Source organism: Silurus meridionalis, chromosome 1 (genome assembly GCF_014805685.1).
Source record: "Silurus meridionalis isolate SWU-2019-XX chromosome 1, ASM1480568v1, whole genome shotgun sequence".
NCBI lineage: Eukaryota > Metazoa > Chordata > Actinopteri > Siluriformes > Siluridae > Silurus > Silurus meridionalis.
In genome coordinates, this window is record NC_060884.1 from 18,979,356 (window position 1) to 18,996,607 (window position 17,252).

General features: G+C 36.6%; 1 protein-coding gene across 1 annotated transcript in view; it reads right to left on the minus strand.

Moving 5' to 3' along the window:
- The window catches only part of vstm2l (V-set and transmembrane domain containing 2 like), a 15,766-nt gene extending 10,486 nt beyond the window's left edge, over positions 1–5,280 (minus strand). The window contains exon 1 of the mRNA XM_046835431.1: positions 4,700–5,280. Coding sequence (XP_046691387.1) covers positions 4,700–4,799 — 100 coding nt within the window. The 5' untranslated portion in view covers positions 4,800–5,280. The remainder of the gene's footprint in view (positions 1–4,699) is intronic.
- Positions 5,281–17,252: the final 11,972 nt, after the last annotated feature.

Genomic DNA, 17,252 nt, shown 5'->3' on the forward strand with positions numbered 1-17,252 from the left:
TCTAGCAATTTCTCCACTCATACTAATATCCAACTTCTACATTTTATCAGCACCTACATCAGAAGAGAAGAATGTTAATTACAACAGCATACAAGTGAAAGAAATTTCTTACCAATTCCAGTAATAATATTGATATTGAGCATAAGATCCATATGTGCTTTTAAACATCCCATTTTACATGCTTTTACAATAACCTCCACTCTTCTGGGAAGATGTTCCACTAGATTTTGGCTTAGGGTTAATCTTGGGTCTTCTAGTTCCCAAGTGAAGTATATTTCTTGCTACACAATTGTGTGTCTTGAACGTCGTGGTAGCATTTTGCGGAAGAACCTCATATGGCTAGAAAAGTCAGGTGACATAATAGTATTGCCCAGTGTAGTGTGTATATAAGTATGTAATATCTGTAAGCAAATCCATGGCAACAATATCCTCTCTTTAAGATCTGTTTATTGTCTGTCATAACATCAGTAATGACTGCTGTAAAACATGGATAAAACAGGTAGACTTATAAAACAGCAATACATGCTTGTGTAACACGTCTACGAAGTTAAATAAAAACATATAAAACAAGTGAGAAATATATATTCATCTTTGCATAAACAAATCATATTTTTTTCTCATTAGTACTAAGTATACGTAATAAGAAATAACAATTGTCCCTGCTAAGAAATGTAATGTAGATATTATATATATACACATCTATATATTATATAGATAAAATAAGACATTTTGTAATGTTACTGCAATCAAAAAGTAAGTAAGAACAGCAAATAATAATGCTGACATTTTATTTATCATTACACTTTAAATTTACAAGATATGTCCTGTTAGATGTCCCTGGGAAATAGAGATATATATAGCAATATGCTGTATATTATTTGTACACACCAGAACCCCTGTCATTATATATATATGACCCTGTGTCTATATATATAATGACAGGGGTTCTGGTGTGTACAAATAATTTGACACGGCTCTCTTGCTTCTTTGGACACTAAATCATAATCTAGATCTTCTTGATTGACATACAAGAATGCAGTTGTGTACTTTGTGTGTGTGTGTGTGTGTGTGTGTGTGTGTGTGTGTGTGTGTGTGTGTTTAAGAAAAACAAATAAACACAAATAGAGTCTCTATGCATATCATTCACTGATTAGTATAATATTGAAGGGGAAACAGTGAGAAGCCTCAGGAGGCAGTGGCGTTGGTATGGAAGCTGCAGTGCAAGGTGACGGACCAATCACTGTTGGAGTAAGACCTATACACTGACAAAGTAAGGTCAGAAAGCACTCTCAGCGGCCGGGCACAGCAGGAGATGTCTATCGGTACTCGGAAATGTGAAGGACAAAGAAATTCTATAGCAGCAGGAAGGCTATATGGTTTAGTCTATGATTATTTTAAGCATGGCTAATTACACTAGTTATACTGCTCGTTGTATGCATCTTTAATATAGACTTTACACCATGACTGATGAAACTGGATGCTGGTAATTAAATCGGGAGTGTTAGAGGAGGGAAACCAAACTGTGTTGGACCTACTCCTGCTAAAGCAATTTATCAGACTCGATCTTACGGCCTAAGAAAGAGGCAATAAATTTGAGTAGAAAAGGAATACGTGGAGGATTAAAAAAACACAGAATTGCACAAGATCAGAAGTAAATGACTCAGTCTGAGCAATTTATTGATTCTTGCTCTTGCAAGGGTAGAAATAAACACAAATATTATTTTCCTAGTTGATATTCGCTGTTCATTTTTTTTCTTTAGTACTATAATAAATCATCTCAACATGTAGTTAAAAACAAAAGGTTAATAAAAACATCTGACAGCTAAAGCCTTATATTCCTAAATCTTGCAACTACATATATTTTCTTCTAATGTAAAAAATTAATAATTAATAATTAATTGATAATTTATATTATTTTATTGAATAACGTGTTTTGAAGTGTTAGCAGTATAAGTTTAAGAGGTTAAATTAAAAACAAAAACCTTCACATTTCACCTCCACATGAAATCCACAGTGTGCCTGAAAAATCTTCATGCATAGCAATCAGTGTCTATTTAGATCTTATGATATATATTTTTTAGATTGGCAAAACAAGAACATAATGAAATGGTATAAATTCTGAATCTTTCACAAGGTTGTGATGGACTGTAACATGAAACATGGCACATATCACACACAAGACACTGTTCCCAAACTCAGAAGCCAAAATTGAGAGAGATTACTTATATAGGTTTTTAAAACAAAGTAAAAATATGCCAACACATAATTTATTCCCTATGTATACAAATATGTGCAAACTTGCAAAGTGGGAAAATTATGGTTAGTGTTGCTACTTCACATGACTACAGGTTTGACCTTAACACACCTTTTTTGCGAGTTACTAATGAAGCCTCTGTGTGAACATAGATACAAACTTCTATTTGGAAACCAACCAACCAAACAAACAAATAAATAAATGTTGGTTTTATGCCTTTTTCTAATAAAGCTTCTCAGATATAATGAACAACATGATGGGGTAATGAATACTTAGACTTTATATGATCACAGATTAACATTTTGATTATATTATTATGAGTTACTAGAATACTGGCATGCATCAGAAAGGAAAAAATTAAATAGTGGATTTTAAAGCTTTACAGATATGGCCTTTGTAAAGATCAGTGAGATGAACAAATCGATCAGGAATCTTCAACAGTGATATTTATTTTGGTAAAAATCTGTTTTTCTATGACAAACGGCTATGACAAAGTTCAATATGCCCAATATGCTGCTTGAAATTTAGAAATGATCAGGTGAGTAAACAAAATCAGTTTTTTAATGGCCATTATGTACTTAAGCTCTATTGAAAATGACCGAAAGCCAAACTCAATTAAATACCCAAGAAATCAGACTGTAGAAATGGTCCAATATCCCTTCCAAAATAGTACATACTAAGGAGTCATTAATTCTGCTTCATTGTAAGGGTGAAAAAGTAAAGGTAAAAGTTTATTTAAAACATAATTGATCAAGGGTAATGTATTTATATTGCCAATATAGTACAATTAGTTATATTGTACCGTCACAGAAACATTCAGTTAAACTTTTCTGCCCAACTTATTGGTTATAATAGCAAATGTTAATGACTGTCCAATTACCTACTAATAATCAATGATTTATTAATCTTTCTGATTTCATATTCATATTACATCATTACAAAATTAACGTACAAATGTAAAGAACCAATAACCAGTGTTTTAAAGTTTTTTCCCATACTTTATGAACATAACAGCCAAAACATATTTTGTATTAGACTCAAGAGAGAAGGATCAAATTGATTTATTTCAACAAATCTATCAGTTAGTCTGTTGTCACTATTTGTATTGGAGTTTTTATTACATTTAGACGAGAAGCATTTAGTCATAAAAAATCAATCAAAATAATCCTACAGTCATATTAGAACCACAATAAATTGTTTCACTTCTACTGCAGCCCAATCCAGCAATAGAATCCAGTAATACATTCATTCTGCCTTGTTTACTTATTAACTTAGATTTGATGAGGTTTGGACAATAATTACAAATGTGATACCCAACAGCCGCCTAATTAATTTATTGTTTTTATAAATCAAATCAAATCAGTGATATACTTGTGGTATTCATTTTGTAAACTTAAATAAACAGCTGAAATTGCAATATATATATATATATATATATATATGACCATGGAGCAAGATACAAAAAGAAAAACAAAATTTTAGCAGGGGGTTCTTTAAGCGATTTGTAAAGAATTCACAAGTGAGTTGCTAATTTGAACAGAAATGTTTTTGTATATGTTTTTACATAGTTGTAATTAAAAATAATTATGATTTTTACTGTAAATGATGTAAAAAGCACCACAGTTGAACCCTTTTAAACTGTTCCGGTTTTCTTTTTTGTCTGGCTTTTGAGGATATTCTGTTGCATTAACACCTATTTTTCACCATTCATCATTATTATATTAATCAATGGATCACAGATCAATGTGCTGATTAGGTCTTTATGGTATTAACTAGAACTCCAGTATAAAATGTGAATATCACCACAACAGATTTATACAGTTATTCATATAAGGCAATTCTAAATGATAAAGGGGAACATACCTATCCAGATCATGATGATTTTGAGTTAAACAGAATTATAAGATAGGATATAAGAAACTACAGGAAAGGCACTAAACAACGGTTGAGCCAATACAAAAATAAATAAAGGTCAGTCAATCAAGGTGAATGTTTTATAGTTATTTTGATTTATTTCTGTGTAGTCTGACACCATTGTGCGAAAATATCAATGTGATCATCTGCATGTGAGTAAAAAGGTTGGGCTTCTTTCTTTGTTCTTTGTGTATCTGTGTATTGTATGCATCTAATCTAGAGAACATGTAGGAAGCAATCGTATAGACTAAATTGCAACAACAAATATTAATTCAGTAGAGACAGAGAGGGTAAAACAAATGGTAAAGTATTTTCTTTGCCAATAAAATAATGTCCGTTTTCTCTAGCAGGAGAAGCAGCAACACTCCTGGACAAGTGGGAGGGGAATGGCGCTGAAAATCCGAGTCATGTGTCCGCTTCTGGACATTTATTATAACCAAGTAGACAATAATACCATGAGCGGTCTGTGATCAAGCCCCGCCCCTTCACACCGACTGCGTGTCTGCGAACTGCACCAGCCACAGTACTTACCGTTCCCCGATACATGGTTCTCCACGTCCCCACTCGCGTTCAGCTGCAGAAAAAGTCCCGCGTAATGTGAAATCCACAGCAGCACCGCGAACCGACCCATTTCTCTTCAGCCGGCTTTCGTCCAGAGTTGGGCTCGTTCAAGCGCACATGTGGCGACAAAAGTGTCAGAATTTACACTCCACTCCTTCCAAAAGCACTATATCCTCCTCAGGCAGAATGACAAACCAAAGTTCCTGCGAGAGAAGAAATGTCAAGTGATGCCTTTTTGAAAAATGTCAAAAGCTGGCTTTTTTTCCCCCTCGTCCACTAAAGAAACTCAGTTTCTCGTCTTAGGTCTCATACGAACTACAGCGCGGCAAGAGTGTGTGGCGTAGGAACATCATGGACAGGAGGAGGGAGGTGTGTGTGGGCAGGACCTTGGCTGGATAATCAGCTAGGCGGAGTGATACGAGGTGCTAATTAATTCATTAAACGTGGATGACGCACTCAGATACAGATTTACATTTCATATGCGGAACTGTCAGGATTTCATTAACGTCATGGACATGCTGGAGTGTGTTTATAGCAGGCATTTCACTGAAGGTGGGAACAAATAAAGTGATTCAAGATTGAATATCCAAAAGTTTATTGTCATATTTTGTATTTCACAAAAATGAGTACACCCCTCATATTTTCTGTCCTCTAAAAATAATTCAACATACAGCCATTATCGTCAAAATAAGTAATAAGTGCTAGTGATAAGTGCAAAAGTGATAACTCATTTAACCATGCAAAACCACATGTCATATTTATCATGTTCATGTTTTTTGTCAGCTTCACAGGACCATAAAAATGTGTGTATTAAAGCAGTTAATATTTGGTGCTTTGAGTTCTTGCATACTGATCACTGGATGTTCAACATGGCACCTAATGGCAAAGAACTCTAAGGATTTGAGAATTAGAATTGTTGCTCTCCACAAAGATGGCGTAGGCTATAAGAAGACTGGAACACCCTGAGACAGGAGCCAGTCTGTTACACCATGCACACAAAGAAATTCTTACTTTATGTATCCTTTAAGCAGCCTGACTTAGATTAGGTACATAAGGAAAACAAACTAAGAAACAGAAAAGACACAAGACATAACAAATGTACAAAGTTATGAAGCAGTTACAATACAAATGCAGGAACAGAAGTGTGTGCATGCTTAAAGTTTTCAGTGTGCAATGCATACATCATAAAAAGACGTGCAAAGTCCTGCAGAGGTAGATTGAGTCTATGTAGATATTCCTATTGTAAAGAAGGTATACGTGTGCAAATATACAGATGCAGTCTGCAGTCAATTTTGGAATGTTTGGGAATTTTCCCAGTCAATTTAAATAATTCCACTAAAACAATTAGCAGTCCAATAAAGAAATCTTCATTTGCACCAGAAGTACTGGAGAGAGAGAGAAGAGAGAGAGAGAGAGAGAGAGAGAGAGAGAAAGAGAGAGAGAGAGAGAGAGAGAGAGGACATTGGAACAAAAGACACTCAGGGACAGGGATTGCTCCATACCTTTCTCTAAAGTAACATACAAAAGCATATCAACTAGTACTACAAAACAGGATGACCTATACTTCCCAGTTTGTGCCACAGCACAAAGCAGAGAAGAGATCGCTTGCCATTTGATATTTGCCAGTTGATATTTTCCTTACATAAATCAGTAATTTTTTGTAAATTAGATTGTAAATAAAAGCAATTGTCAATATAGGCTAATATAAAGGAACACTTAATTTAATAGTCTAATTTAACTAACCAAAATGGAGCAACTACAAGGAAAATTCCTGAATTTCACAACTGCTATTTTCTGAACATAGAGAGCAAACGAGTGTATGTGAAAGCAAATGGCAAAATCACAAAAAATGCAAAGCAACAGCCTCCTTAACTAGTTTTAGAATCATTAAAATTCTGCATTTACATACTTAATGCTGTGGAGCAGGTAAGTGACCGTAATAAATATTGGTTTCACACTTGGGCTTGTTGCCTCTTGATGACAAATAAACATAGCCAACCACGTTCACCTGTAGCCCGAAAGCACTGGACTCTATGACCTAACATCGCATGCCTCCTGTCTTCCCTAATGTTTTGATTATTGGACACAGTGCACTCATCAATTAGATTACAAGCACACTGAAAACCAGGCAGCTAATTATGTCACTTGGCAGCAATAAGATATTATGGGAAGTACTGGCCACAACAGCACAATATGAGAAAACATCAAGGGCTCATTATTGGAGTCAATGCAACCACAGGTTTTACACTCAGCAAGATGCGAGAGAAACTGCATAACCACTTTTTGGACCTTGGAGAGTGTCTCACTCTAGTTCCTGAACTGTAGCCTGACTTGACTCAGACCTTCTTTACGAATATTACTGACCTCAAGCCCTTACTATTTATGGTCTTTATGGAAAAAACTTTGCACTTAAACAGACTGCTCAGTGTGTAACTGATTCTTTTCACTCACTCACTCACTCACTCACTCACTCACTCACTACATCGTGGCAGCATGACTATGGCATCTCTCTAGCTTGCTAAAAGGACACAATGACTATGAGGTTAATTATGCAAAACAAAGTGCTTTTGAGTGTGTGTTCATTAATTCACTACAAGTAATTAGCTGCTGAGCTGCTTCTTTCCAAGATTTGTATTGCTGTCATTCATTCATGCCAAAATTCATCATCATTAAGAACATTATTAAGGTGCTTAATTGGACCTAAAAGACCACACACAAATGTTTGTACTTTGAGGAATTAAAATGGTAGTAGATTAGTTTAAACTTTGGGGAAAATTTTTAATGATGAAGATGATGAGGATTAGTTTAAAAGTTTAGACCTTTAAAAAAAAAAAAAAAAAAATATTATTTAATTTAATAGGTACACTTCATATGTTAATATTAAACATGTATATATAATTATTATAATAATATTATAATTATAATAATATATATAATTATAATAATATATATAATTATTTTCCGCACTCAGACGATTGATTACTTGGCTTCTTTTGCTCTTTGCATCAAGAGCCATCACATAAATTTTCTCACATTTGCTTTGGTTTTATGAGTGCTGCATGTTTTCAGGAACATTCATGACAACTGTGCACAGGGAAAACCAAAGTGACATAAAGAGCCATGGGCATCATGTGAACTTTATAAACACAATAACCAATGCATAGAAGGGGCAGGAAAAAGGAACAGAATTTTAAGTTCAAGCATAAAGAATACTTATTTTTAAGCATTAGAATAAAATATGATGTATTTTTAAGAAAAAAGTGTAGAAGGGTGGATTTAATAGACGTTCAGCCTCTCGCAAAGAGACTATGATGAATTTTGTCACAAGAGTCTATCACATTACTTTTACACAGTATTCTCTCACTGACTACAAGAAAAACTGTCATTTAAAATATGATTGTATGCAATATGGACATTATATTTCAGAATATGTATGAATGCTAAACCAATAAAAGCAGAGATTGTCTATCCATATGTCTATTTAACATTTATGAGGAAATAAGAGGTTTATCAATCCATAAAGTTGGGCATACTAAGAATCCATATCTTTCTACTGCAACACTCTGCTGCACTGCCAATTACACACACAGACATTTTACCACTCTCTCTCTCTCTCTCTCTCTCTCTCTCTCTCTCTCTCTCTCCCCGCCCCTCTCTCTATTTTCTGCACCTGTCACCCAGTGGAGCAGAGCAGGAAATGAAATATGGTGATAGGAATTCCTGCTGGTGTTTTGTGGGTCAGTGATTGTGGCAACTAGATGGAGCCCTCATTTCTAGCCCAATTTCAGGCTACCTGTTTGATAGCCACTGCTGTCGAATTAGCTCAGCCCTTAGAGCCTGAGATACCAGGTGCACAGTGTTTCACTCATATACCATTCCCTTTCTCTTTCCCTCTCCCTTTTAAAGCAAAATGTAATTTCATTTAAAGCAATTTAACATACTTATTTTATAAGATTTATTTTTTTAACCATCGTGCACAATCTTTGTTGTAAAGTGAAAGTCTAATTGTCAGCACTATTCATTAATTACACAATTACACAAAACTATACAACAAAGTTGTATAGTTTCCAAAAACTATACAACTATGATTATGTTTTTCTAAACCAAAATTCAGTAAGGTAGCTTTATAGAACCATTGTTGATTGCTCTTTTCAAAGTAAAATAGAAGAAAAAAAGATTTAAGGTTTCACTGAGACAAAGAACTATGTTTTACTGAGCATATTTTTGTTGATGCAGGATTATGGCACAAGCTGTTACAAAAGTGGCATACACAAAGATACCTAAATAAAATACGTGTTACACATAAATACATACAGTACATACATACATACACACACACACACACACATATATATATATATATATATATATATATATATATATATATATATATATATATATATATATATATATATATATACACAGTGAGGAAAATAAGTATTTGAACACCCAGCTATTTTGCAAGTTCTCCCACTTAGAAATCATGGAGGGGTCTGAAATTGTCATTGTAGGTGCATGTCCACTGTGAGAGACATAATCTAAAAAAAAAAATCCAGAAATCACAATGTATGATTTTTTTAACTATTTATTTGTATGATACAGCTGCAAATAAGTATTTGAACACCTGAGAAAGTCAATGTTAATATTTGGTACAGTAGCCTTTGTTTGCAATTACAGAGGTCAAATGTTTCCTGTAGTTTTTCACCAGGTTTGCACACACTGCAGGAGGGATTTTGGCCCACTCCTCTACACAGATCTTCTCTAGATCAGTCAGGTTTCTGGCCTGTCGCTGAGAAACACGGAGTTTGAGCTCCCTCCAAAGATTCTCTATTGGGTTTAGGTCTAGAGACTGGCTAGGCCATGCCAGAACCTTGATATGCTTCTTACAGAGCCACTCCTTGGTTATCCTGGCTGTGTGCTTCGGGTCATTGTCATGTTGGAAGACCCAGCCTCGACCTATCTTCAATGCTCTAAGTGAGGGAAGGAGGTTGTTCCCCAAAATCTCGAAATACATGGCCAGTCATCCTCTCCTTAATACAGTGCAGTCGCCCTGTCCCATGTGCAGAAAAACACCCCCAAAGCATGATGCTACCACCCCCATGCTTCACAGTAGGGATGGTGTTCTTGCGATGGTACTCATCATTCTTCTTTCTCCAAACAAATTTAGTGGAATTATGACCCAAAAGTTCTATTTTGGTCTCATCTGACCACATGACTTTCTCCCATGACTCCTCTGGATCATCCAAATGGTCATTGGAAAACTTAAGACGTGCCTGGACATGTGCTGGTTTAAGCAGGGGAACCTTCCGTGCCATGCATGATTTCAAACCATGACGTCTTAGTGTATTACCAACGGTAACCTTGGAAACGGTGGTCCCAGCTCTTTTCAGGTCATTGACCAGCTCCTCCTGTGTAGTTCTGGGCTAATTTCTCACCTTCCTTAGGATCATTGAGACCCCACGAGGTGAGATCTTGCATGGAGCCCCAGTCCGAGGGAGATTGACAGTCATGTTTAGCTTTTTCCATTTTCTAATGATTGCTCCAACAGTGGACCTTTTTTCACCAAGCTGCTTGGCAATTTCCCTGTAGCCCTTTCCAGCCTTGTGGAGGTGTACAATTTTGTCTCTAGTGTCTTTGGACAGCTCTTTGGTCTTGGCCATGTTAGTAGTTGGATTCTTACTGATTGTATGGGGTGGACAGGTGTCTTTATGCAGTTAACGACCTCAAACAGGTGCATCTAATTTAGGATAATAAATGTAGTGGAGGTGGACATTTTAAAGTCAGACTAACAGGTCTTTGAGGTCAGAATTCTAGCTGATAGACAGGTGTTCAAATACTTATTTGCAGCTGTATCATACAAATAAATAGTTTAAAATCATATATTGTGATTTCTGATTTTTTTTAGATTATGTCTCTCACAGTGGACATGAACCTACGATGACAATTTCAGACCCCTCCATGATTTCTAAGTGGGACAACTTGCAAAATAGCAGGGTGTTCAAATACTTATTTTCCTTACTGCATATATACTGCATATGATACCTAAATAAAATACGTGTTACACATAAATACATACAGTACATACATACACACACACACACACATATATATATATATATATATATATATATATATATATATATATATATATATATATATATATATATATATATATATATATATATACACAGTGAGGAAAATAAGTATTTGAACACCCAGCTATTTTGCAAGTTCTCCCACTTAGAAATCATGGAGGGTCTGAAATTGTCATTGTAGGTGCATGTCCACTGTGAGAGACATAATCTAAAAAAAATCCAGAAATCACAATGTATGATTTTTAACTATTTATTTGTATGATACAGCTGCAAATAAGTATTTGAACACCTGAGAAAGTCAATGTTAATATTTGGTACAGTAGCCTTTGTTTGCAATTACAGAGGTCAAATGTTTCCTGTAGTTTTTCACCAGGTTTGCACACACTGCAGGAGGGATTTTGGCCCACCTCCACACAGATCTTCTCTAGATCAGTCAGGTTTCTGGCCTGTCGCTGAGAAACACGGAGTTTGAGCTCCCTCCAAAGATTCTCTATTGGGTTTAGGTCTAGAGACTGGCTAGGCCATGCCAGAACCTTGATATGCTTCTTACAGAGCCACTCCTTGGTTATCCTGGCTGTGTGCTTGGTCATTGTCATGTTGGAAGACCCAGCCTCGACCCATCTTCAATGCTCTAACTGAGGGAAGGAGGTTGTTCCCAAAATCTCGAAATACATGGCCAGTCATCCTCTCCTTAATACAGTGCAGTCGCCCTGTCCCATGTGCAGAAAAACACCCCCAAAGCATGATGCTACCACCCCCATGCTTCACAGTAGGGATGGTGTTCTTGCGATGGTACTCATCATTCTTCTTTCTCCAAACAAATTTAGTGGAATTATGACCCAAAAGTTCTATTTTGGTCTCATCTGACCACATGACTTTCTCCCATGACTCCTCTGGATCATCCAAATGGTCATTGGCAAACTTAAGACGTGCCTGGACATGTGCTGGTTTAAGCAGGGGAACCTTCCGTGCCATGCATGATTTCAAACCATGACGTCTTAGTGTATTACCAACGGTAACCTTGGAAACGGTGGTCCCAGCTCTTTTCAGGTCATTGACCAGCTCCTCCTGTGTAGTTCTGGGCTAATTTCTCACCTTCCTTAGGATCATTGAGACCCCACGAGGTGAGATCTTGCATGGAGCCCCAGTCCGAGGGAGATTGACAGTCATGTTTAGCTTTTTCCATTTTCTAATGATTGCTCCAACAGTGGACCTTTTTTCACCAAGCTGCTTGGCAATTTCCCTGTAGCCCTTTCCAGCCTTGTGGAGGTGTACAATTTTGTCTCTAGTGTCTTTGGACAGCTCTTTGGTCTTGGCCATGTTAGTAGTTGGATTCTTACTGATTGTATGGGGTGGACAGGTGTCTTTATGCAGTTAACGACCTCAAACAGGTGCATCTAATTTAGGATAATAAATGTAGTGGAGGTGGACATTTTAAAGTCAGACTAACAGGTCTTTGAGGGTCAGAATTCTAGCTGATAGACAGGTGTTCAAATACTTATTTGCAGCTGTATCATACAAATAAATAGTTTAAAAATCATATATTGTGATTTCTGATTTTTTTTTTTAGATTATGTCTCTCACAGTGGACATGAACCTACGATGACAATTTCAGACCCCTCCATGATTTCTAAGTGGGACAACTTGCAAAATAGCAGGGTGTTCAAATACTTATTTTCCTTACTGCATATATATATATATATATATATATATATATATATATATATATATATATATATATATATATATATATATATATATAATAAACAATAAAGAGCCATGAACCTGAGATACTTCTGAGAAAACAGAGAGCTGTAATAAACAGACCAATTCATAAATGTCTAAGCAAGTCTCTGAACAAAGCAATTCTGCATAGTCTTATGTTATGCTGATGATACTCAGCTATATATTTCATCTAAACCAGGCGATACAGCTCAATTAACCCGGATAACTGAGTGTGTTAAGGAACTAAGAGATTGGATGACCCATAACTTTCTACTTTTAAATTCTGATAAGACTGAGATTTTGCTCATCAGCCCAAAAACTAGTATACAGACGCTCCAGCATCTCAACCTGCATTTAGACGGATGTTCTGTAACCGCTAGTTCAACGGTAAAAGACCTGGGTGTTATTTTAGACAGCGACTTGTCTTTCAAAAATCACATCAATCAAGTTACAAAAACAGCCTTCTTTCACCTTAGAAATATTTCTAAGCTAAGAAATATGTTGTCCATATCCGATGCAGAGAAGCTCGTCCATGCGTTCATGACCTCCAGAATAGACTACTGTAATGCGTTACTAGGTGGATGTCCTGCATCATTAATAAACAAGCTTCAGTTAGTCCAGAATGCAGCAGCTAGAGTTCTTACAAGGTCAAAAAAATATGATCACATAACCCCGATCTTATCGTCCCTACATTGACTTCCTGTTAAGTTTCGAATAGACTACAAACTATTACTTCTCACTTATAAAGCACTAAATGGTTTGGCTCCCATGTATCTATCCAGTCTTTTAACACGCTACAATCCGCCACGCTCCCTGAGATCTCAAAACTCTGGGCTTCTAGTAGTTCCTAGAATAGCAAAGTCCACTAAAGGTGGTAGAGCATTTTCACATTTAGCTCCTAAACTCTGGAATAGTCTTCCTGACGGTGTTCGGGGCTCAGACACACTCTCCCAGTTTAAGTGTAGATTAAAAACATATCTTTTTAGCAAAGCCTACACATAACACACATCACATCATAACCTTGTGCTCCAGAACATCTGATCACATGCACATTATCAACTTGTGCTGTTAATATCATGAACAGCAGCTACGCTAATTCCTCTCCACTGCTTCTCTTTCTCTCCCCATCCCGAGACACCCTGAGGTTTGGCCAGCTCCAGTCACCTCCCACCTCGTGATGATTACGGACCTTTGAAGAAGTAGATGCCGAACTCACAAACATCCCGAACCATCTAGAGACGTACCAGTGCCATTTGAATCCCGCTACATGTGTGGAGTTTGACATTGGACCTCCTGGAGTGTTTAAAGGCTCTGGCATGGAGTAGCTGATGCTGGATCTGTGATGATCACAAATGCTGAGCTCATAAAACTCGGAGCTACTAACCATATAGACTGTATAAGACTGCAGAAAGAACATCACTTATAATCTTATACTCCAGTAATCATGTTAGTTCTCACTGTCCAGTGTTCTGTATTGTTGAAAGATTTATGATCAAACTCTTCATGTCACCCAGATGAGGATGGGTTCCCCTTTTGAGTCTGGTACCTCTCAAGGTATCTTCCTCATAACATCTAAGGGAGTTTTTCCTTGCCACAGTCGCCACGGCTGCTCATCAGGGACAAATTCACACCATTCACCATCACTGTTGATTTGTGTAAAGCTGCTTTGAGACAATGTCTGTTGTGAAAAGCGCTATACAAATAAACTTGACTTGACTTGACTCTTACATTAGACAAGAGGAGTAAACCAATGCATTAGACATACTATATGTGTAGCTCTGATAGAAAGTAAACCAGTGTAAGTATGTCTGATTACAGAAATATCTGATACAAGGAGAAATCAGGAATGTGTGAGATCCAGGGTGTGCTGCATCAATCACTCCCCTTTCAAGGTAGGTGTAAGGTTTTGTTTGATACCTCTGTGTCTTCCATGAGACAAAAATAGATGCACATACAGAGAAACACTAATCTTACAACCTATATTTTAACCACATTAAAAAAGCATTAGCTGTATGCCCAACTTATGTACATAGGTAAAGACAGAAAGCAGAAAATTCAAAAATGCCTTTGTCCTTTTTTGACAACTTAAGGGACAAAGTGTACTGGTGTACTTATCACACTTTCCTTAAAGGAAAACAAGATGGGATGCCAATTTAAATCTATTAAGGATATTAAAAGCAAAATTAAACAAGAATGAAAAGACTGGACTGCAATTCATTACTGCAGGTTCCACAAGGCTGTCAGTATCCTCTATATTAGCAAGCAAGCCTGTAGGCTGTTCAATAGCATTGAGTTAACAGAGGGAAATTTATTTCATGGTTGCATAGATTTGGCCCCTCAAGGCTGCACTGCTAGCTGTTTGGAGATTTTCTTTGCACCTCAGCTTTTAATTGATCAATTAAAGTAATTGATTTGCCAGTGAGACAGCTTTGCTGATTTTCCCAGTCTTAATGAGTTAGTGATTAAATGGTAATGAGGGGCCAGACACATAATGCAATGTTACAGGTCATGTGAGAGCTGGAGAGATAGGAACCACAATGTTTTACACCATGTTGGGTCCTAAAGAGGCATAGAGGGCATATCATTTGTCATTACTTTACCACTTTAACTATCATCTTGTTATTCAAGTGTTTACCCCAAAGCATGTTATTCATTAACTCGCTCATTCATCAATTCATACTTAGAATCCACTTCATCCTGTTCAAGGTCGGCACAGATCCAGAACCAATTTAGAGGCAGTTCATTCCACCACCTAGACACCAGACCAAAGAAGAGGCATGATATATGCCTTTCTTGTATGCTAATGCTTTTTTATTGTTTACATTCTGAAGGAGGCAACTACAGAAAGCAGTCCTATGGCTAGGAAGGTTAAAAAGAAGGTGTGTATCTGCATTCTAAACCAATTGCAAAAGGTAAATGGTAGAGGAAGTCCTTCGTGGGAAAATATTATAAAAACGAGACTAAACAGTGACCTTCCTGGACAGAAATGGATGAACTCTTCCAAAATTGCAAATGAGAAACCAACATTACCATTGGTGTTTAGCAGTTTTAGGCAAAAAGGACTTCGACTGGCTGTGGTTACCCACATTTGTGTGCAGTGACAAACGATGGGATCTAAGAGTTGTCCAGGGAGATCACAATATCCTGACATAGAGTTTCATTTCCAGGGATAAACAGTAGCTCAGTTTTACTGGGATTACGTTTCATCCAATGATCTGCCAGCTATGATTAGTTAGTAACTACAGTGAAACTAATAGTATTTAAGTAGTATTTAATAGTATTTGCCCTTTTGGCCCAGTAAGATGCCTAATACTGTAAATGGGAACACATGTATGGGTACACAATTCCTCTATCCAAAGGGGTGATGAGTCACACTAGGCACGGACAATTCACTGCCACAACACCAGAAGTCACTCTTCCTTGAATTCTAACATTACTTTTCTTTTTACTTAGTACCAAGACCCAAGTCGCTCTCATTACAGAAAGCTTGAAGTTATACCTTGGTCTTTATGAGGGATCTGACCTTAGGCCTCTCCACAATCACATCTGAGGTCAAATGTGAATAGCCCAACTCTTGCTGCTATGCTATTTATGAGTACACATTGTATTTTTTTTCACAGAGGATATGAGCCATCTGGTACTGGCATTACTAACTGAAAGAGCGCTTACCTGGGCTATCGTAACATTTAAGCACATGATTCTGAACCAAAATACTGTTGAGTTTGAAAGAGAACTTCACAAGGTGTTTGAGTTAAAAAAAAAAAAAAACATAGAACAACGTTATTTTTTTAACAAGATACAGACTCAATGATGCATTCATTTTCTGAACTCCGGCAGTGAAGAATGGAATGTATTAGCCAAAAAAATAAACCATGTTTTCTGCCAAGGCCTTAAAGACACACTTTAAATTCAGCAAGCATTTTATCCAGCTGGCTATCCAGACTAACCATCATCCAGTCCCATTGTTGCACCAATTATTGAAACCCAAACCTACCAATAAAGATATCAAAGTGCAACAATGAAACCATTTCTCAGCATTCTTTAATTAAAGTGCTGCTGGTAACTTTATAGATGGAAATATGATTTAAATGTTAAATATTTTCAGGATCACTAATTGTTAAGGTCTTTGGCATTTTGCACATCAGAATTGGAATTTAACTGCCATCACCGTAAATACTAGTATTCTCCCCTCTAGCCCCAACAGCTCTCAAACAGGCACTGGGATAACAACATCAGGCCATTGTAAAGATTTGGTTATACTGTATTGTCTTTTTAGTATTCTTTTGGTTTTTGGGGAGTATCTAGGATTTAATCCTTATTTGAATAAATGTAATGCTCAGCAGTTATTAGCAGTCCTCCAGAACATCTTGGACAACCACTTGGTTATTAATCTACAAAAGACTGCTTCAATGTCTTCCAGCATGCTCATCAAAAGAGCAAATAAGGTATTACATCTACTCTAGCAACAAATGTATATTTGTATATTTTTGATATTTCCATATATAAAGTTTATAGTGAACTCACAAACCTTGAGGACTTTTTAGTCCTTCTATGCTTTTTACCTTAACAAGGGATTCAAATGACATTCAGTCTGCATCGAGGGACTTTATAAAAATAAAAAAGGTCTGCATATCATCCTTCAAATAACCCTGCATAAATGGGATGCTGGAAATGTATAAAGTGGAATGCACCATAATAATCCT